The sequence below is a fragment of the Nerophis ophidion genome, linkage group LG15 (assembly GCF_033978795.1).
Source record: "Nerophis ophidion isolate RoL-2023_Sa linkage group LG15, RoL_Noph_v1.0, whole genome shotgun sequence".
In the NCBI taxonomy this organism is placed as follows: Eukaryota; Metazoa; Chordata; class Actinopteri; order Syngnathiformes; family Syngnathidae; genus Nerophis; species Nerophis ophidion.
This window is the reverse complement of record NC_084625.1, coordinates 37,996,989-38,020,566: the sequence shown is the minus strand read 5'-3', so window position 1 is coordinate 38,020,566 and position 23,578 is coordinate 37,996,989. Positions and strand designations below refer to the sequence as shown.

At 41.5% G+C, this 23,578-nt stretch overlaps 1 protein-coding gene across 1 annotated transcript in view; it reads right to left on the bottom strand.

Annotated features, from left to right (window-relative positions):
- The window catches only part of garem (GRB2 associated, regulator of MAPK1), a 36,539-nt gene extending 12,961 nt beyond the window's left edge, over nucleotides 1-23,578 (bottom strand). Inside the window, exons 1-3 of the mRNA XM_061922133.1 lie at nucleotides 23,214-23,578; nucleotides 17,425-17,565; nucleotides 7,697-7,827 (exon numbers count right to left, since the gene is read on the bottom strand). Of these exons, the coding sequence (XP_061778117.1) occupies nucleotides 7,697-7,827; nucleotides 17,425-17,565; nucleotides 23,214-23,349 (408 nt within the window). The 5' untranslated portion in view covers nucleotides 23,350-23,578. The remainder of the gene's footprint in view (nucleotides 1-7,696; nucleotides 7,828-17,424; nucleotides 17,566-23,213) is intronic.

Below are 23,578 nucleotides of genomic sequence, written 5' to 3'. Positions count from 1 at the left end.
ATAAAACTGAAAAAATATTAGGGAAGGAAGACATGTTACTTTTAGCCTCTCAATCAACAAACAGCATTCTTGTCTGGTGACACACATCTTATTATGTCTACATCAGGCTCTTAAACTGAAGAAATAATTGATAAAAACTAGTGTTTTAGCAATCAAACAGGTTCTAGGTGAGGGATCAGACAAAAAGCAGCTCGAAGACCTTTATGAGGAAGACAAAACATGGACCCAGATTTCCCTCACCCGGACGCGGGTCACCTGGGCCCCCTCTGGAGCCAGGCCCGGAGGTGGGGCACGATGGCGAGCGCCTGGTGGCCGGGCCTGTTCCCATGGGGCCCAGCCGGGTACAGCCCGAAGAAGCAACGTGGGTCACCCCTCCAACCCATAGCAGGGGCCATAGAGGTCGGGTGCAACGTGAGCTGGGCGGCAGCCGAAGGCAGGGCACTTGGCGGTCCGATCCTCAGCTACAGAAGCTAGCTCTTGGGACGTGGAACGTCACCTCTCTGGGGGGGAAAGAGCCTGAGCTAGTAAGCGAAGTGGAGAAGTTCCGGCTGGATATAGTCGGACTCACTTCGATGCACAGCAACGGCTCTGGAACCACTTCTCTCGAGAGGGGCTGGACTCTCTTCCACTCTGGTGTTGCCGGCAGTGAGAGGCGACGGGCTGGGGTGGCAATTCTGTTTGCCCCCCAGCTCAAAGACTGCACGTTGGAGTTCAACCCGGTGGATGAAAGGGTAGCCTCCCTCCGCCTTCGGGAGGAGGGACGGGTCCTGACTGTTGTTTGTGCTTACGCACCAAACAGCAGTTCAGAGTACCCACCCTTTTTGGGTACACTCGAGGGAGTACTGGAAAGTGCTCACCCGGGTGATTCCCTTGTCCTACTGGGGGACTTCAACGCTCATGTTGGCAACGACAGTGAAACCTGGAGAGGCGTGATTGGGAAATATGGCCGCCCGGATCTGAACCCGGGTGGTGTTTTGTTATTGGACTTTTGTGCTCGTCACGGTTTGTCCATAACAAACACCATGTTCAAACATAAGGGTGTCCATATGTGCACTTGGCACCAGGACACCTTAGGCCGCAGTTCCATGATCGACTTTGTAGTTGTGTCATCGGATTTGCGGCCTTATGTTTTGGACACTCGGGTGAAGAGAGGGGCGGAGCTTTCTACCGATCACCACCTGGTGGTGAGTTGGCTGCGATGGTGGGGGAGGATGCCGGACAGACCTGGCAGGCCCAAACGCATTGTGAAGGTCTGCTGGGAACGTCTGAAAGAGTCTCCTGTCAGAGAAAGTTTCAGTTCCCACCTCCGGAAGAACTTCGAACATGTCACGAGGGAGGTGCTGGACATTGAGTCCAAGTGGACCATGTTCCGCACCTCTATTGTCGAGGCGGATGATCGGAGCTGTGGCCACAAGGTAGTTGGTGCCTGTCGGGGCGGCAATCCTAAAACCCCTTGGTGGACACCAGCGGTGAGGGATGCCGTCAACCTGAAGAAAGAGTCCTATCGGGTCCTTTTGGCTCATAGGACTCCGGAGGCAGTGGACAGGTACCGACAGGCCAAGCGGTGTGCAGCTTTAGCGGTCGCGGAGGCAAAAACTCGGACATGGGAGGAGTTCGGGGAAGCCATGGAAAACGACTTCCGGACGGCTTCGAAGCGATTCTGGACCACCATCTGCTGCCTCAGGAAGGGGAAGCAGTGCACTATCAACACCGTGTATGGTGCGGATGGTGCTCTGATGACCTCAACTGCGGATGTTGTGGATAGGTGTAAGGAATACTTCGAAGACCTCCTCAATCCCACCAACACGTCTTCCTATGAGGAAGCAGTGCCTGGGGGATCTGTGGTGGACTCTCCTATTTCTGGGGCTGAGGTCGCTGAGGTAGTTTAAAAAGGTCCTCGGTGGCAAGGCCCCAGGGGTGGATGAGACCCGCCCGGAGTTCCTTAAGGCTCTGGATGCTGCGGGGCTGTCTTGGTTGAAAAGACTCTGCAGCATTGCGTGGATATCGGGGGCGGTACCTCTGGATTGGCAGACCGGGGTGGTGGTTCCTCTCTTTAAGAAGGGAGACGGAGGGTGTGTTCCAACTATCGTGGGATCACACTCCTCAGCCTTCCCGGTAAAGTTTATTCAGGTGTACCGGAGAGAAGGCTGCGCCGCATAGTCGAACCTCGGATTCAGGAGTAACAGTGTGGTTTTCGTCCTGATCGTGGAACTGTGGACCAGCTCTATACTCTCGGCAGGGTTCTTGAGGGTGCATGGGAGTTTGCCCAACCAGTCTACATGTGCTTTGTGGACTTGGAGAAGGCATTCGACCGTGTCCCTCGAGAAGTCCTGTGGGGAGTGCTCAGAGAGTATGGGGTATCGGACTGTCTTATTGTGGCGGTCCGCTCCCTGTATGATCAGTGCCAGAGCTTGGTCCGCATTGCCGGCAGTAAGTCGAACACATTTCCAGTGAGGGTTGGACTCCGCCAAGGCTGTCCTTTGTCACCGATTCTGTTCATAACTTTTATGGACAGAATTTCTAGGCGCAGTCAAGGCGTTGAGATGGTTCCGGTTTGGTGACCGCGGGATTAGGTCTCTGCTTTTTGCAGATGATGTGGTCCTGATGGCTTCATCTGACCGGGATCTTCAGCTCTCACTGGATCGGTTTGCAGCCGAGTGTGAAGCGACCGGAATGAGAATCAGCACCTCCAAGTCCGAATCCATGGTTCTCGCCCGGAAAAGGGTGGAATGCCATCTCCGGGTTGGGGAGGAGACCTTGCCCCAAGTGGAGGATTTCAAGTACCTAGGAGTCTTGTTCACGAGTGAGGGAAGAGTGGATCATGAGATCGACAGGCGTCTTCAGTAATGCGGACGTTGTACCGATCCGTTGTGGTGAAGAAGGAGCTGAGCCGGAAGGCAAAGCTCTCAATTTACCGGTCGATCTACGTTCCCATCCTCACCTATGGTCATGAGCTTTGGGTCATGACCGAAAGGATAAGATCACGGGTACAAGCGGCCAAAATGAGTTTTCTCCACCGTGTGGCGGGTCTCTCCATTAGAGATAGGGTGAGAAGCTCTGCCATCCGGGGGGAACTCAAAGTAAAGCCGCTGCTCCTTCACATCGAGAGGAGCCAGATGAGGTGGTTCGGGCATCTGGTCAGGATGCCACCCGAACGCCTCCCTAGGGAGGTGTTTAGGGCACGTCCAACCGGTAGGAGGCCACGGGGAAGACCCAGGACACGTTGGGAAGACTATGTCTCCCGGCTGGCCTGGGAACACCTCGGGATCCCCCGGGAAGAGCTAGACGAAGTGGCTGGGGAGAGGGAAGTCTGAGTTTCCCTGCTTAGGCTGTTGCCCCCGCGACCCGACCTCGGATAAGTTGAAGAAAATGGATAGTGTTTTTTAATGTAATGTAATATAATCATAATATGCAATAATAATGCCAATAACCATTTAAAAGGATATTAACTTCTATTTTTCATTACTGTAGAATTGTTTACCATTGTACTGTAATCTAAGGTAAATAACTTTGTTAGCCTAAATCAATAAACAAACCAAAACAATTAAAATAACTAATTTCTGTAAGCAAAAATTTAACTGAAATAAATATCATTTTATCTTAAAGTGCAGTTCTCCTCGAACAAACGCGAGGCTCAACAATTCTGTTTGGCAAACATCTCTGTCACTCAAATGCAGAGAAAAAAAAACCTCAACGTTTTGCGGCTATTTATTGCACTAATTAAAACCTTTATGTAGATTCAATGTCGATTAATCGTACAGTCCTACTATAAACACTCTTCTGTGAGCAAACAACTAATCAAATAATTAGCTTGTTAGCTTCCCCTTGCAAGTAAACGTTGGTAATTAACGAGTGGCGTTTCTTTGCAGCAGGAACTAATTGATACATTACTACAATCAGCCTTAAAGATTTGCCATTAGCTAGAGTCTTGTTTCCGGGGCACAAGTAACGCAATGAGTGTGCATGGCGAGTAAAAGGTGGGAAAAATTGTTAGAGCTTAGGCTCAAAAAATAAAACAACAAGGATGTTTGCTCGCCATGTTGGCACATCGCTTAGCAAGCTGCTAAAGTGTTCACATTTCTACAACCAAAAATATGGAATCGCTAGACTTGTAAATGTTCATTAATTTGTTAAATTGTGTAGGAAAAAAAGCAGACATGATGGACACCTATACTCATTTCAAAAGGCAACTTTCTGGGTTTAAGAAACACTTAGGCAATGTCCACACGAACACGGACAGTTTCAAAAACGCATATTTGGGGTTAAAACGATCTCCATCCACACAAGTGTAGTTTCAAAACTGTCTATGTCTACATACACACAAACGCATACACATTCTGTCGGGCATTTTGTCCAATCAGAAGCCTGAAAAAAGCAGCAACAGCTGACTTGTTGGCATTACAACATGTTCAGCAACATGGTGATGTAATCCATGTACAGTACATTATTTCTAAAATCAGCATGCACTAATGAGCCAAGGAAACCATTTTGGATGTTTGAGTGCCTATGAAAAAGAACATGGACGTGCGTCTGCTGCTGCAAAACTCTTGTGGAATTATAAAACATTTAATCATTGATATAGTACATGTGCAATGAAGTGTATATTGTCTTTAATATCAGTACACACGACAAGTAGGACGCTAAATTTTTTTTTTTTTTCAGTTGCTTGGTCGCTTTTTACACGCGTGCACAGTCGCGCCCGGCTCCATCTACAAAAATAGAAGCAACACAAACAAGTTGACTTCATGAGTTGTCGTTAAATAAGGACTAAAACATAAGATAATGTTGCACCTTTCTTATGACACAGAGCAAAAAGTCTTGCTTGTCAAAGTTGTCTCATCAGATGAAGGTTCGACAGCGATCGTATCCAAAACAGCTGACTGTCATTAGCGCTGGCAGGAATCTTGCAAAGCCTATTTTGATGTATCTTTTTAATTAATGTAAAGTGGAAATAGAATCATTGTTTGGGAACGGGTTCACAAATTAGGGATTTTTCTTTGTGCAATCGTGCAACATAAAAGACATATAACACACAATAGGCATGGCGCAGTGGAAGAGTGGTCATGCGCAACCTGAGGGTCCCTGGTTCAATCCCACCTAGTACCAACCTCGTCACGTCCGTTGTGTCCTGAGCAAGACACAATGAGCTGTAACTGAGCTATCAGATCTTTTTAGTTTTAATGTGTATATAATGTAAATAGCAGCATATTTATGTTCAAACATATAGTAATTCCTCTTTTAGTGTGTTTTTAAAGGCGGCAAGGCAGTGTTTTGAGCTTTGTAAATGACAGCGCACAACCATGACATTATCACACGTCTCTGTGCTGTGTACTCGCATACGCTAGGCAGAGAGTTTTGGAACTCTACACTTTTTTTTTGCAAATAATCATTAACTTTAGAATTTGATGCCAGCAACATGTGACAAAGAAGTTAGGAAAGGTGGCAATAAATACTGATAAAGTCGAGGAATGCTCATCAAACACTTATTTGGAACATCCCACAGGTGTGCAGGCTAATTGGGAACAGGTGGGTGCCATGATTGGGTATAAAAGCAGCTTCCCAAAAAATGCTCCGTCTTTCACAAGAAAGGATGGGGCGAGGTACACCCCTTTGTCCACAACTGTGTGAGCAAATAGTCAAACAGTTTAAGAACAACATTTCTTAAAAGTAGCATATATTAATGCAGTAGGAAGAAGAATGTTTTAATGTATACATATATAGTCATCATACTGCTGTGAATATATGCATCAAGTGTTCATTCAAGGCCTAGGCAAAATATCGTAATATATATCGTATATCGCGATATGGCCTAAAAATATTGCGATATTAAAAAAAGGCAATATCGCCCAGCCCTACTTCGAACTCTCATATGCTGCCGAACACACGCAACGTGACAACAATCTAATCCAACAGATTTCAATATGCACATTACTGTGGTTGTACCCTTTGACTTAATAATTTTGCCAACGTCGTTCAAAAACTAAAACAGTGAGTGTTTGCCCTGGTTGTGAAGCAGCAAGTTAGCCGTATAACAAGCGCTGCGGACATAGCGGACATACAACAAACAGAAAGGCTAGGAAGCGGGCAAACATGGAATTTAACCAATAATTCAGCTGATCTAACAAAGAAAAGCGGACATAAAAAAATGAGCTTACCAGTGGGGTATGCTGGTGACGAAGCATGCTGTTTTTTCTAAACGAAACAATGATGCCATTTTTAAAGCTACCTAAATGGTCGCCTGTCAGGGGTAGCCCCGCCCATCTTAAAAACAAATACACTTAGTAAATCCAACAAAAGCCATTTATCAACAACATCCACAAACGCCGCCGGCTTCTCTCGGTCCGAGATCATCTAAGATGGACTGATACAATGTTGAAAAGTGTTCTGTGGTCTGACAAGTCCACATTTGAAATTGTTTTTGGAAATATTCAACATCGTGTCATCAGGACCAAAGGGGAAGTGAACCATCCAGACTGTTATCGATGCACAGTTCAAAAGCCAGCATCTTGACGGTATGGGGGTGCATTAGTGCCCAAGGCATGGGTAACAGTTAGTTTCCTCAGTTCCCAAACATTTATTGAGTGTTGTTAAAAGAAAAGGTGATGTAACACAGTAGTGAACATGCCCTTTCCCAACTACTTTGGCACGTGTTGCAGCCATGAAATTCTAAGTTAATTGTTATTTGCAAAAAAAAAAAAAAAGTTTATGAATTTGAACATCAAATATCTTGTCTTTGTAGTGCATTCAATTGAATATGTGTTGAAAAGGATTTGCAAATCATTGTATTCCGTTTATATTTACATCTAACACAATTTCCCAACTCATATGGAAACGGGGTTTGTAGTATTAATGGCTGGTGCCAAAACCCAAAATATTTATACTCCAAAAAACAGGAGGGTGTGCCAGGGCAAGGATGGATTCGCCCTATTGTACTGACAAAAAAATTTGTCAGTACAATAGGGTAATTTGTCAGTACAAAACAAACATTCCTACTGTCAAAGCGAACGACAATCAAAGTGTGATTTCCCCTCGTTAGCATCAAGGTATTGTGTGGCAGAACGATTGCTGTTTACACATTAGTATTCCATTCCGTTGGAAACAAATGGCATAAATGGCATTCTGGTCACCTTCTCTGACCAGAATGTTTCTAACTCATGTTATTTGATGGAGGCTAAATTGCAGAGTCTTTTAGGAATGGTTGAAAGGACAGTGTTTTAATTGGGAGATACGACACCACCTCTTCTAACGCAAAAGTTTGTGCAACTACTATAATCCATCCATCCATTTTCTACCGCTTGTACCGTTCGGGGTCGCGGGGGGTGCTGGAGCCTATCTCAGCTGCATTCGGGCTGAAGACGGGATACACCCTGGACAAGTCGCCACCTCATCACAGGGCCAACACAGACAGACAGACAGACAGACAACATTCACACTCAAATTCACTCAATGAAAATGCTGTGCTGGTCACAGAGGTCAGCGTCACCTTGAGCACAAGGAAATATTCTGCTTCTACAATCAACTGCTTTTTTACTGGCTTGACTAGTGTGACCAGTTCCAGCTAAGTAGGAGTTCGCAGTCCATCAAGAACTACTTCATGCTTCAAAGGATGAAACGTGCTTGTTTTCATTCCTTACACAAGCAACACTGATATACAGCATTATTTTCACAACTTTAGTCTATAAAACATTATCCATACCTTAACATTAAAAGTGATTTCTTCCATGACATAAACCCTCTCAGGGAAGGCTTTGGCCACCTCCTCCACACTGTTGAAGTATTGTATCGGCTCCTTAACGTCTCGATCCTGCTCCAGCAGCTTAAACTGACCTGCAGCAGGAAAAAGACAGAATATTGCTGACAATGAACAATAAAAAAACCTGAAATGTATAACAAGTAATTCCGATACGATCATCCAAGAGTGAGATTGGCAGACACCAATACCGATGCCAATCACATGTATTAACTGTAATTTTTTCGATGTATTCATGCGATTGACCATGTAACAATATCAACACAATATTATTATATCCTTCCTTATTCTCTTTCTCTGTGTTTAGCCTTGTCCTCTAGTGATAATTGTACATAATAATGATTCTTAAAGGCCTACTGAAATTAGATTTTCTTATTTAAACTGGGATAGCAGGTCCATTCTGTGTCATACTTGATCATTTCGTGATATTGCCATATTTTTGCTGAAAGGATTTAGTAGAGAACATTCACGATAAAGTTAACAACTTTCGGTGCTTAGAGAAAAGCCCTGCCTCTACCGGAAGTCGCAGATGGGTCCTCACATATTCACATTAGTTTTGATGGGAGCCTTCAACAAAAAGTGATATTCGGGCCGAGAAAACGACAATTTCCCCATTAATTTGAGCGAGGATGAAAGATTTGTGTTTGAGGATATTGATAGTGACGGACTAGAAAAAAAATAAAATAAAAAAGTTAAAAAAAAAACGCGATTGCTTTGGGACGGATTCTGATGTTTTTAGATACATTTACTAGGATAAGTCTGGGAAATCCCTTATCTTTCTATTGTGTTGCTAGTGTTTTAGTGAGTTTAACAGTACCTGATAGTCGGAGGGGTGTGTCCCCGGGTGTCTTGACGCCAATGTGTCACGAAGTCGACGGCAGCTATGGACGGCACAAGCTCAGCTTTTCTCCGGTAAGAAGCGACTTTTTAACCACAATTTTCTCACCGAAACCTGCTGGTTGAAATTCCGTCATGATTCATGTTCGCTTGACCGCTCTGATCCATAGTAAAGTTTCACCTCCAGGAATTTTAAACAAGGAGTCACCGTGTGTTTGTGTGGCTAAAGGCTAAAGCTTCCCAACTCCATCTTTCTACTTTGACTTCTCCAATATTAATTGAACAAATTGCAAAAGATTCAGTAACACAGATCTCCAAAATACTGTGTAATTATGCGGTTAAAGCAGACGACTTTTAGCTGTGTGTGTGTAGCGCTCACACTTCCTAAAAACCTGTGACGTTTTGCGTACACATCATCTTTAAACGACGTTTACAAGACGAAACTCCTGGGAAATTTAAAATTGCAATTTAGTAAACTAAAAAGGCCGTATTGGCATGTGTTGCAATGTTAATATTTCATCATTGATATATAAACTATCAGACTGCGTGGTGGGTAGTAGTGGGTTTTAGTAGGCCTTTAATATTGGTACTTAAGATAAAAATAAATTGCAGTTTATTTGCTGTGATGCAGGTGGCAAATCAATCAGCACATCCCAGTTGCACTTTGTGAGGCAAATGGTGGTCACAGCAGATACTGCTTGTACTTTCCTCTACAAAGACCAGACTTAGGTACTGCCGTGTACTTTTTTTTACCTTAGACATTACACCTGTGCAATAATCTTGCTGTCTAATCAGTGTTGAAGCTGCTGTGATCAGTTGACTTCACCGACCAAGTAAATTAGTGGACTGCAGTTTTTATAGTTGATGGCTGATTTTACTGCTGTCCGCCTTGGTGTGGCTAGCTAGCACAGCTATAGTATTTCTATCCACAACATGGAGTTGCTTGTAAGTTATTAATTCTAGCCTCAAGGTTCTAAATAGACTACATTTCTCACATTTATCATTACCCCTGGAGGACGAAGAATAAGGGATAGCAGGAGACAAGACGCAATACCAACCTCGAAGCTAGCTTGAATGTAAAGTACTTAAACAACAGAAGATCAAGTACTTGGTACACTTTAACAGAAGTAACTATAACTGTGTTACAACACAGAAACCTACTAGAAAAAGGAAATTATCAAGAAGATTAAAAATAGTCTAGAGCAATGATTCTTAAACTGTGGTACGCGGGCTTCATCTAGTGGTACACCAAAGAATGAAACTTGATTAAAGTATAGTGTTTTATGTTCCAAACAGTGTTATGGTTCAAACTGTGTGTAATGTTACAGCGGCCAAAAATGTTAAATATACTAGTTAAATAAAGGCTTTGCCTTGTTTTAATGAATACTTAGGCCTACAATGCTACTGTATTTTAATGTTGGTCATTATGGTGGTACTTGGAGAGACAAGTTTTTTCTGAGATGGCACTTGATAAAAAAAAAAAGGAGAACCACCGGTATACAGAGAGAATAATACAACAACTACACAGAGCGACTACAATAAACATACAGGTTTGAAAACCATACATTACATTAGTGCGGGGCTCGGCAAACCGCGGCTCTAGAGCCGCATGCGGCTCTTTAGCGCCGTCCTAGTGGCTCTCTGGAGCGTTAACAAAAAAGTATGAAAAATGGAAAAAAAATGAGGGGAAAATATATTCTTTTGTGTGTAAATATGAATTCTGTAGGAGGACAAACATGACACAAACCTCCCTAATTGTTATAAAGCACACCGTTTACATTAAACATGCTTCACTGATTCGAGTATTTGGCAAGCGCCGTTTTTTCCTACTAATTTTGGCGGTCCTTGAACTCACCGTAGTTTGTAACTTTCTCCGACTTCCTAAGATGTGTGTTATGCCACTTATTTTTCCGTCTCATTTTGCCCACCAAACTTTTAACGTTGTGCATGAATGCACAAAGGTCATTTTTGTTGATGTAATTGACTTGTGTGGAGTGCTAATCAGACATTTGGTCACTGCATGACTGCAAGCTAATCGATGCTAACATTCTGTTTAGGCTAGCTGTATGTACATATTGCACAATTATGCCTCATTTGTAGCTATATTTGAGCTCATTTAGTTTCCTTTATCCATCCATCCATTTTCTACCGCTTATTCCCTTTTGGGGTCGCGGGGGGCGCTGGCGCCTATCTCAGCTACAATCGGGCGGAAGGCGGGGTACACCCTGGACAAGTCGCCACCTCATTGCAGGGCCAACACAGATAGACAGACAACATTCACACTCACATTCACACACTAGGGACCATTTAGTGTTGCCAATCAACCTATCCCCAGGTGCATGTCTTTGGAAGTGGGAGGAAGCCGGAGTACCCGGAGGGAACCCACGCATTCAGGGAGAGAACATGCAAACTCCACACAGAAAGATCCCGAGCCTGGATTTGAACCCAGGACTCCAGGACCTTCGTATTGTGAGGCAGACGCACTAACCCCTCTGCCACCGTGAAGCCCTAGTTTCCTTTAAGTCCTCTTAATTCAATTTATATCTCATGACACACTATTTGTATATAATATGGCTTTTATTTTTTTGCGGCTCCAAACGGATCTGTTTTTGTATTTTTGGTCCAATATGGCTCTTTCAACATTTTGGGTTGCGGACCCCTGCGTTAGTGTATACTTCAGCAGCCAAATAAGGAGCTTTTGAAACCTCTAACCTGTTTTGAAATGTTTCGATTGTAATTCATTCCAAATAATATATGTAAATTGTTACTCCAAGAAATTGCAACATACTGTATATTGGGATGGATAATGTTCACATTCAAACCAATATTGTAACAATTCCCAGTACTTAGGAATCGATATGGTACTTCGTCTAAACAAACTCTGGTGAGAATACAACCCCTTTGGCGGAGGTAATAAAGTATGCGTACTTAACCATTTCCAAGCCGGCACAGGGTCACGGTGCACCACGCAGAGGGCAAGCGCCTAGTTTAAGCGCGGACAATGCACACTGCGGGGAATACGAGTAATATGAGACGATACACTTGATGAATCATCACCACGAAAATATATTTATAGTTAGTAAGGCTAAACATCAATTTGTGAAGTATTTACATTATTTAATGTTACGAAGGTCCTGAGTAGTCCTGAGTTCAATCCCGGTCTCGGGATTTTTCTGTGTTGAGTTCCCTCCGGGGACTCCGGCTTCCTCCCACCTCCAAAGACATGCACCTGGGGTTAGGTTGATTGGCAACACTAAATTGGCCCAATATGTGAATGTGAGTGTGAATGTTGTCTGTCTATCTGGGTTGGCCCTGCAATGAGTTGACGACTTGTTCAGGGTGTAAGCGGTAGGAAATGGATGGATGGATGTTAAATGGTCAGTTAAGTTTTCTGAAAAACAGCAATTTCCCAACTACTATATAAAAATAGTCCACTACAGAGGACACTGCTTCTCAGAGAGTAAAAGGTGAAAGACACTAAGCTGAACATTATTGTTTGTTTCACATTTGTTGCACTGGATGTTTACATTACCAGTTTTCAACCGTAAGGTTTTTTGTTTAATATTTGCTTTAAACAGTGCATTTTCCCACACAATAATATGCACTTAAAAAAAGATGTTTGTAGTAATAAATATGATTAAAACATTTGATCATTATATTTTAATCATATTTTTCGGACTATAAGTGCACTTAAAATCCTTTTATTTCCTCGAAACTCAAAAGTGAATTTATAACCTGGTGTGTCTAATGTACGGATTAATTCCGGATGTGCTTACCGGCCTCAAAGCAATTTCATTTGGTACACTGTGTAACAAAAGATGTGACCAGCGGATGGCAGTCACACATAAGGAACACCAGAGTTGTGTATAAAGAATATGGCTAACCCGATTTCAGATGATCTCACTACAGGGTGCCATGACTGCTACCAACTTTAAGCTGATGCTTTGTGCTTGCGGCACTTCCTCGTTAGTTTTTCAACGTGTAAAAATGCCCCGTTGTGCATTGAATTGCAGAAAGCTTTTACACTGCTTTCCCCACAACTCGGAAAGAAGACAAATATGGAGAGTGAAGCTTCACGGACAACATTGGAGAGCCACTAATTATAATGTCTTGGGCGAGGTAAATACAGGACACAGAGTCTGCGTTTTATTCATGAGAAAACACACAGAAATTCATGTGAATAATAGCGGAAGAACTTAATTAATTTAAGAGATGGTTTGACAAAAACAGACTATCTTTGAATCTCATCCATCCATCCATTTTCTACCGCTTATTCCCCTTAGGGGTCGCGGGGGGCGCTGGCGCCTATCTCAGCTACAATCGGGCGGAAGGCGGGGTACACCCTGGACAAGTCGCCAGCTCATCGCAGGGCCAACACAGATAGACAGACAACATTCATACTCACATTCACACACTAGGGCAATTTAGTGTTGCCAATCAACCTATCCCCAGGTCCATGTCTTTGGAAGTGGGAGGAAGCCGGAGTACCCGGAGGGAACCCACGCATTCACGGGGAGAACATGCAAACTCCACACAGAAAGATCCCGAGCCTGGATTTGAACCCAGGACTGCAGGACCTTCGTATTGTGAGGCAGTAAAACTAAAATAATTCAATTCGGTAAGAGTAGAAGAGAAAGTCAAACAGAAATACAAATAGAGTACACGTTGAAAGAGTAAAAAGAAAAGCATGATTATGGGTGTAATGATAAATGAGAAAATTATCTGGAAATCTAATAAAAAATATACAACATAAAGTGGCAAACAATACGTAAAAAAGTATTTATTTTTTTTAAATATGGTTTGGATTTGGACCAAAATTCATTCTACTGATCATCCATTACAATATTTTAGTTCTTGTGAAGAAATATGGGGAAATACCTAAAAAAAAATACACGTGACCGTGTTACAAACAAAAGATCAGTTAAAATATTACATAATGTTGGCTGTCAAGAACAATTCAACACTTGATTTACTGAATCAAAATGATTGAAATTCAATGACCTGGTGCAAAATGAGGGTATTTAGTTATTTTGGGGGCATTCTGTCTATTTTTTTTACATTTATTGCGCTGTCGGGTGTGTATTAGGGAGACTGCTGATCACACAACACTGCATGGAATGTAGCAACAAAGTGCGTCACATTAGGCTGCAAAATCATACTTAAATAAATGCATTTTTAATTAAAGGTTAAGGAGCTGGAGAGTGTTTAGAACAATTATTAGATGTAATATTTTTGTTTATTTTGTCAGGAAAACAAAACAACAGCAATTGCTTGCTTCCGGGCTGTCTTTAGCGCTTGTGGTATAGTTGACCATACTCTATACACGACTCTGAGAGATACAGTACGTGTGGACTGCAGGCTGACGCTTGTTCAATAAATTACGCTAGCAAGCCAGCTTAAAACTTTAATGTTTCAATGAGAATACAGAAAATTAAACACAGCGCTCAAACATATCTCGTACTTTTTTAGTACGACTTTGGTAAGCTACACAGCCGCACTACTTGATGGATTGTCGGTGCATTACGGCTACCGTGGTCAGACGTCTTGTGCTTCAATATAAAGGTGTTGCTAAAATGAGTATATAAGGACCCCGAAATGTAACCTATTAGGAGACATACTATCTAGGGGTTTTGTTTTGCAATGTTATGCAAAATCAACTTTTCTTACTTATTGGTTCAAGCTGATGTGTATTTAGGATCTGCATATGTCCCGAAAGTGTACGCAGGTCCGTCATGGTAGTCCATGATGATGCCATATAGAGGGCTTCGAATTGTTCTACCCTTCCCACAATGTATTGCTTTTGTGTTGCCACAATACAAGTGAAAGAAATATTACTTGCTTTTATCGCATTACGACGCGTAATTCTGGACTGAGGGAAGCGACTGAAAAAAAGAGAGTATACTGAGCTGCAGTTTAAGTTACTAGAAGGTCAACAAGCTCATAGTGATGCTAGTAGTAGTTGTGACTTGGAAGTGTTTAGTATAATTTGGGGAGAGTACACTGTCCGCTGCTAAACACATATCTGCTCGACGCTGAAGCATTGACTACATCGCTCTGAATACGCACTGCTGATTGGCTTTGTATGTAACCAATCAAATGGTTGTGTGGGCGGGACAATGATGGGTGCTCAGACTAGGGATGGCCCGATCCAGTTTTTTGCACTTCCGATCTGATACTGATATTGTTTTTGCACTTCCGATCCGATACCGTTACTGGCCTATCCGAGCATGTGTTAAAGTTTAAAGTTATTTAGCCTACTTAGTTGTCAGATTCATGCTGAAAAGGATTTTAGTACTCTTGATAACAACTAGCCAGCTGAATTAGGTGAGTTTGAATAATACACAATAGTTGGTATTCAAAGATAAACACAAAATATCAAAAATTATACATGACAAACAGAAATGGCATCATTAAACAGTAAAAAAGTGAATAGTATAAAGTTCAAATAACGCTGTAAACATTGTTAAAAAAAAGCAAAACACACAAACAACCCGAGTGGGATAAAATGTCTATAACTCAGCATCAATACTTGCTCTTGAACAAGTGTAAACTTAAAAGAATATATATATATCTATATCTACACACTCCCTTCAATTGTTTGCCTCAGTCAGGGGGGGGCAAACAATTGAAGTCCAAGCATAATGGGGAGATTCTTTCTAACAAAGACGAGCACTTCAAGATGCTCAGGTGTCAGCCTGCTCCTGTGTTCATCTATGGTGACTGCTAAAAAGCCTCTCACTCGCAAGAGTCATTAAAATGTCTTACAACTTTACCACCACGCTTGACTTTACTGTGGCATGTTTTGCACTCCACCTCTTCATCTTTTTTGTTTTATAAGATAAAATAATCCCACACAGCTGACATTTTTACCGTAACTTTTAATTGGCACGGCCGTCTGAACGGTTAAAACGCAGACCTGTGGATGTTTTAAAGGTGTTCTTGAAAATGCGGAACGGAGTTTAGGGAGCAACAGAAGAGTGGAATGTGTTATTTAAATCGGTGTGTTGGAAAACACGGACCGGAGTTTTTTTAAAAACTTGATCTGGATCGGCATTTTCCCATGCCTTGCCGATACGCATTTTTTGGCAAATATCGGCGGCCGATCCGATCCAAATATCAGACAGAGGCAGAAAGCAGAGCAGCTTGTTAAGATTTTAGCTAACGAACTCGTTCGATACACCTCCGAACCGAAACAAAACCCCAGTACCGAAACGGTTCAATACAAATACATGTACCGTTACACCCCTATCACAAACCCATCCACAAACAAAGTGGTCATATTTTTCTAGAATCTTATAGTTTTGAAAGTTTTCTAGTGGTTAAATGGGCTGGGGTGAAAAATTAAGTACAGTAGTTCACAAAGTCTAGGTATGAAACATCAGGGAAGATGTCTTGGTCTCTGCTCCATTCAGACTTGTTGATGTGGTTACTGGTACGGATCCTTACATCTAATTTCAGATGCTATCTCCTTTTATAGACAAAGGGACTTCTTATCAAATTACTCACAGTATTTTTCCACTGGATCACAGCCGGGGCAATGTTATTTTCCACAGAATAGTTAAGAAATATTATGTGTAAAGCTATCGTGAACTGCCTGCAATGCGTTGTGGGATGCTTTCGCCAAAAATCTGAAGTCCTCATTAGTCAATAAGCTCCTTGTTTTTCTCTGTCCTCTTATTGTGTGGCATTCATCCTCCGCTATTGCAATTTTTAATATAAATTAGCGGACAGTTCAACCTCATATCCGTTAGTAGACTCTCTACGAAAGCGCTAAAAATTATCAGTACAAAAAAGATTGACGTTGAGAAGATGCTGTCGGAGTGGAATCATGTAAATAAGACCGCCCACAAAACAACGCTTCCTGAAGAGACGTCAGAAAGCTATTTTAAGATGCTCTGTAAAACACAATCGTTGCAACATGTTGACCAAATAACCATCAATAGATGTTTTATGAGTCACACGGAAGATTTCTGGTGAAAAAAAAAATATCATAACATGACCCCTTTATGCGCCTCACAATTTAGTGCACCTTTCATATAAAAGACCTGAATAAACCCGCTCATCAGCAGTGCGCCTTATAATCCGGTGCGCCCAATGGTCCCAAAAAATGCGGTAAGTGTGTTCATCCTAAACATTTCTGCCACTTAATTTTACCCACTATGGCAATTTTCAACGAGTGGGGTGGGGGGTGGGCAATACCGCAATATCATACTATGGCCTTATTAGAGTGACATTATCGTCTTGTGAAATTTTGATATTATTACATCCCTAGTCAATAATGTAAGTATTGTACTTATTACGCACCAGCTGTTTGACGTTAACGTGCATCTTAGTTGTAGTTTTTAGAATTTTAAAACCTCCAAATTTGTTTATCAGTATTTCTGATTCTGATTGTGATAAATTTGGAGGTTTTAAATTGTCATGTAAAAATGATAGGCAGAAGCATGTCAATAGCAAAGCCATTGTATAATAGTATCAAGCTAGCACATTTTTTCTTTAAAAAAAAAAAAAAAAAGAGCCTTACTTTACTTACGCTGGAGTGTTTTTTTTAATCAATTTCTTTGTTGGCATTGAAAATTGCAACCTGACCTACAGGTTTTTTGGTGGAGTCTGCTCTCAGTGCTGCTGGGGTAAGAGTGTACAAGCCAGCTGAGTCGGCAACCGGGCATGATGTCACTAGGTACCGAAACATGGCACCGTTGGATTTTACATGAATCGGTGGTGCCTGGTAGGACCGGCGGGTTTTGGTCGGTGCCCAAAAAATTACTGGATTCGGTACCCATTCCTAAACATACATCAGAAAATATTTACAGTATTACAGTAACTACGGTACTTACCCTCATAGTGAACAGGGATTTCTATTTTGGGTCCAATCACGTAGTGTCCTTCCTCCAAACTGTGAGCTGTGATGGTTGTCCACTGACGACAGGAATGAATCAAGAGGTAGTCGTTTTCTCTGAGGCCTTCCACCAGCTGGCCTGAAACGGAAACAATAATCATTATTTACACCATTGTTTCCCCAAACAATTCTTCTCCACCGCATGGTGAGACACATTATGACTGATATACAGCACAATCAAATCATGTGACATCAGACACCATGACCAAAACAAACAATATACCAGTATTTCCTCAAACACTATAACAGTATTTCTCATAATATACCAATATATCCTTAAATAGTATATCAGTATTTACATATATAATATACCAGTATTTCCTCAAATAATATACCAGTACTTCCTATCACAATTTACCACTATTTCTCATAATATACCAATATATCCTAAATAATATACATAATGTTATATACATGTCTGAAAGGGAATAAACTTTTTAATTTTGCAGCCTTAAAACAAGTGACATCTTACATTTCTGCTTCTTATACTTGTGTGTAATTATTTTTGTATTACTGTTTTTATGTGTGATTTCTTATCACTATTTACTTGCTCAGATATTTTTAGACATGTTACATTGTGTAATGTTGCTCTAAATGTTGCTTTGCTAATATGCATGTTTGACACAGTCCAAACAAGATAAAATTTAGTTTAATATGATAAGGACATAAGGGTAGCACGGTGGCGTTCTGTGTGGGGTTTGCATATTCTCCCCCGAGACTGCGTGGGTTCCCTCCCACTTCCAAAAACATGCACCTTGGGATAGGTTGATTGGCAATCCATGCAATACCACCGTGGATGTATGGCAACCCAAAGGTAAATATGCAATTATTAAAGAATAGAAATGTAAATAGTTTCCAAATATAAAAATTGATTTAGGAAACGTTTTTTGACATCATGGTATTTACAGATTCATCAAAAACTATTAGTAATACAGTAGGAGCTTCAGCAGTTATCCCACAAAGTAACATAGTATTAAATAAAAGAATCAGTAAGAAGTTATCTGTTTTTACGAGGGAATTGGTCGCAATTTATATGGCATCCATCCTTTTTCTACCGCTTATTCCCTTTGGGGTCGCGGGGGGCGCTGGTTCCTATCTCAGTTACAATCGGGCGGAAGGCAGCGCACACCCTGGACAAGTCGCCACTTCATCGCAGGGCAGTTAATTGGATAGAGGAAAATAAAGCAAGAAATGCAGTCCTGTGCTCGGATTGATTAATTGATTGATTGAAACTTTTATTAGTAGATTGCACAGGACAGTACATATTCCGTTCAAGTAGTGGTAACACCAGAATAAGTTTTTAATAGGTTGTACTTTTCTACCTTCAAGGTACTCAAAGCGCTTTTGACACTACTTCCACATTTACCCATTCACACACTGATGGAGGGAGCTGCCATTGAAGGCGCTAACCAGCACCCATAAGGAGCAAGGGTGAAGTGCCTTGCTCAGGACACAACGGACGTGACAAGGTTGGTACTAGGTGGGGATTGAGCCAGGGACCCTCGGGTCGCGCACGGCCACTCGCCCACTGCGCTACGCCGTCCCCCGTTGTTTAAGTTGGGGTCCATGTTAATCAATTCATGGTATAAATATATACTATCAGTATAATACAGTCATCACACAAGTTAATCATCAGAGTATATACATTGAATTATTTACATTATTTACAATTCAGGGGGGGCGGGGGGGGGGGGGGCGGGGGTAGGTTTGGTTAATATCAGCACTTCAGTCATCAACAATCACATCATCTGAGAAATGGACATTGAAACCGTGTTGGTCTGACTTTGTGGGATTCGTACAGCAAGTAGTGGACATAGAGAGATTAAAAAGCATAAGAACAAGTATATACATTTGAATATTTACATTTGATTATTTACAATCCGGGGAGGTGGGATGTGGAGGGGGGAGCGTGCTAGTTTAGGGTTCAAGTTGCCTGGAGATGTTCTTTTAGTGCAGTTTTGAAGGAGGATAGAGATGCACTTTCTTTTACACCTGTTGAAAGTGAATTCCACATTGATCTGGCATAGAAAGAGAATGAGTTAAGACCATTGTTAGATCGGAATCTGTGTTTAACGTGAAGCTCCCCCTGGTGTTATGGTTATGGCGGTCATTAAGGAAGTAGTTTGACATGTACTTCAGTATCAGGGAGGTGTATTGGATTTTATATACTAGGCTCAGTGCAAGTTGTTTTACTCTGTCCTCCACCCTGAGCCAGTCCACTTTGGAGAAGTGGGTAGGAGTGAGGTGTGGTCTGGGGTGGGGATCTAGAAGTAACCTGACTAGCTTGTTCTGGGATTTTTGGAGTCTAGATTTGAGGGTTTTGGAGGTGCTGGGACTCCAGCAGTGCATTGATTTGCATAAAAAACATAGCATCAGAAACAAGACAAGATTTAGTTTATGAAATAGTTCAGGCAATCTGCAGAATAGATAAAGCGGGAGGTGCGGTAACATTTCTCTGGGTTCCTGCTCATGCAGGAGTTGTGGGCAACTAGTTAGCAAATAGATACGCAAAACCTAAAACAGAAGTGAACATGGAGATTAACCAAAGAAGAAGTGAAGAACATAATTAAGATAGAACACAATAAAAAGTGGCAGGATAGTTGGAATAAGGAAATAAAAGTTAATGAGTATTACAAAGTCCAGAGGAGAGTAGGTGTATTGAGCGGAGGCAATAGAAATATGAAGTAAGAAGACATTATTACGAGAATGAGATTAGGACATACATATCCAAATAGTTCACTGAAATTGATAGGGAAACAAAATACAGGGGTGTGTGACTATTGCCATTGGAGAGAAAGTGTAGGTTGGACATGTTGTAATACATTGTATTGGTGAATTGATACATGAATTGTATGGCTTTACATGGACCCCGACTTAGGGTGTTACCATTTTAGTGGTTAATTGTACGGAATATGTACTGTACTGTGCAATCTACTAATAAAAGTTTCAATCAATCAATCAATCAATGTAGGAAATACATGTGTGGCTCCCCTCCAGGTAATCCGGCTTCCTCTCACCACCAAAAACATGCACCTGTGGATAGGTTGATTGGCAACACTAAATTGGCCCCAGTGTGTGAATGTGAGTGTGAATGTTGTCTGTCTATCTGTGTTGGCCCTGCGATGAGGTGGCGACTTGTCCAGGGTGTACCCTGCCTTCCATCTGAATGCAGCTGAGAAAGGCTCCAGCGACCTCAAACGGGACAAGCGGTAGAAAATGGATGGATGGATGGATGGATGGATGGATGGATGGATGGGTTGAATAAAAGAATATAGAGTAGGGATCTACCTCGGTCCACACTCCACTTCAGAAGGTGTCAGTAATGCACACCAGAAGGTTGCTTGCCGACCACCATTAAGCAAAAGAAGAAGAAGAAGAAGCTTGGCAACACTAAATTGGCCCTGGTGTGTGAATGTTGTCTGTTTATCTGTGTTGGCCCTGCAATGAGGTGGCGACTTGTCCCCGCCTTCCACCTGTATGCAGCTGAGATAGGCTCCAGCACCCCCCGCGACCCTTAAAGGGACAAGCGGTAGGAAATGGATGGATGGATGTAGTGATGGGTTTGGCAACCGCATGCGTCGAGCTCATAGAACGAAACCCTGTGTCGGTGCACGTACCGCTCTTAGAAAGTCACATGACCGACCATGAGCTGTTTAAGTTACGTGACCGATACGCGAACTGTGTCGCACTGGCACCTGCGCGCCAAACTGTGTTTATAAGGAAACGCATCTGTAAACGAGATGCTGCTGCCAACAGAATCGCCGCACTTCTGTCGTTAGTCATTTGTCGTCGTTGGAGATCATTTCCACCGTGTGGGAATATTTTGATCATATATCGGAAAAAAAGGTATTTGTGTTCATTTCCTTGTCGTTGCATCCTGTTCTCTCAAAGTTTCTAGCATTGTCCCACCCACACAAACATCCTATTGGTGACATTAAAAAGTGGTGAGAAACAATCTCTTCGATAACTCTGTTGGTAGAGTGGAGGACTGTAGGTGTTCATGCTGAGTTCCTTAGGGCACTTGTTAAAATCCAGCTCGAACCCATTACCTTTTTACCGTGAATTGATTAACGTGGACCCCGATTTAAACACGTTGAAAAGCGTATTCGGGTGTTAACATTTTTATGGTCAATTGTACGGAACATGTACTTTACTGTGCAATCTACAAATAAAAGTTTCATTTAATCAACAGTGTGTATTCAGAGCGCATGTATAAAATAAAAATATTAAAAAACCCAGTCCACAAGTATCCTCATTCACAACACGTTCTCTTAGATTTTCATGTTATGATACATGTGCATACCATTTAGTGGTCAATTGTACGGAATATGTACTGAACTGTGCAATCTACTAATAAAAGTTTAATCAATCATTTAATCAATCATGTTGACATTATTTATTGACTGTATCTAAAAATGATAAAAGTATATTTCTATTTAAATGAAGATATGAAATAATCCTAAATGAAATACAATGATTTGGTTTGTATTATTGTATATACTAGGTCAGTGGTTCTCAAATGGGTGTACGCGTACCCCTGGGGGTACTTGAAGGTATGCCAAGAGGTACGTGAGATTTTTTTTAAGTATTCTAAAAATAGCAGCAATTCAAAAATCCTTTATAAATATATTTATTGAATAATACTTCCACAAAAAGTGAATGTAAGTTCATAAACTGTGAAAAAAAATCCATCAATGCAATATTTAGTGTTGACAGCTTGATTTTTTTTGTGGACATGTTCAAACAAATATCAATGTTAAAGATTTTTTTTTTTGTAAAGAAATGTCTAGAATTAAGTTCATGAATCCAGATGGATCTCTATTACAATCCACAAAGAGGGCACTTAAAGTTGATGATTACTTCTATGTGTAGAAATTGTTATTTATAATTGAATCACTTGTTTATTCTTCAACAAATCTTTAGTTAATTTAAAAAAAAAAAATTCCAAAACGTTCAAGAAAGACCACTACAAATGAGCAATATTTTGCACTGTTACACAATTTAATAAATCAGAAACTGATGACATAGTGGTGTATTTTACTTCTTTATCTCTTTTTTTTCAACCAAAAATGCTTTGCTCTGATTAGGGGGTACTTGAATTACAAAAATTTCCACAGGGGGTACATCACGGAAAAAAGGTTGAGAACCACTGTACTAGGTCATAAAATCAGTGTCAGATGAGTCGGTCCATAGGTTGCCTGTAGGGATTTTTAATGTCCAGCAGATGTCAGTATTTAGTGACACAGTATTGACACAGTATCAATACAGTTTTGCAATGTGTCGAAACGATACATGAAGCCCCATCAACCCATCACTAGATGGATGTATTTATGTGTAATTTATTATCACTATTTACTTACTCAGATATTTTTAGACTTGTAATGTTGCTCTGAATTATGCATGTTTAACATAGGCCAAAGAAGATACATTTTAGTTTAATTTGATGTGGATAACCAAATGTGAGCATATTTGGTTGTCATTCACATTCCAAAGCAGTAGCTAAGACATGTCATTTGCACACCCTTTTTAACGTGTTGCACAATATAAATGCATCATTATTAGCAGGGATGTGTGCTATGAGTGAGTTGATGCATACATTAAATTGATCACAAACGCCAAATACAATCAGACATTATAACTTCATGAGCACGTCACTTCTAGGCTAGCAGCTAGCCACACACACACAAGTTAGCTGCAACACTTTTGAAGAGTGGAAAAGTGACTGACCGTTGTCCAGCTTGACGATTTGTGGCAAACGATAAGCGCTGACAAGTTGATCTAACGGCAAGGACGTGGTGCTCCATGTAACTTCTTTTAAATTGTTGTACAACATTGTTCCAAGCTCCATCTTGCAAGCTTCCATTAGCCCCCAGGAGGGCTAGCTGCGTGTAAACACGGTCACAAAAGGCACCACAGCGCCAACAAACCAGCCAAAGCGCACCAAATTGCCACTAATATTCTTAGAATTGGCGCCATGTTCCTTATTTTTTTTCCTTCTCTTCTCTTTACGTGTCATTAAAATTCGCAATCTGGTGATGAAAAAGCAGAGGCATATTTATTTAGCTAGCAACTGGAGCCAGACGAATACCGGA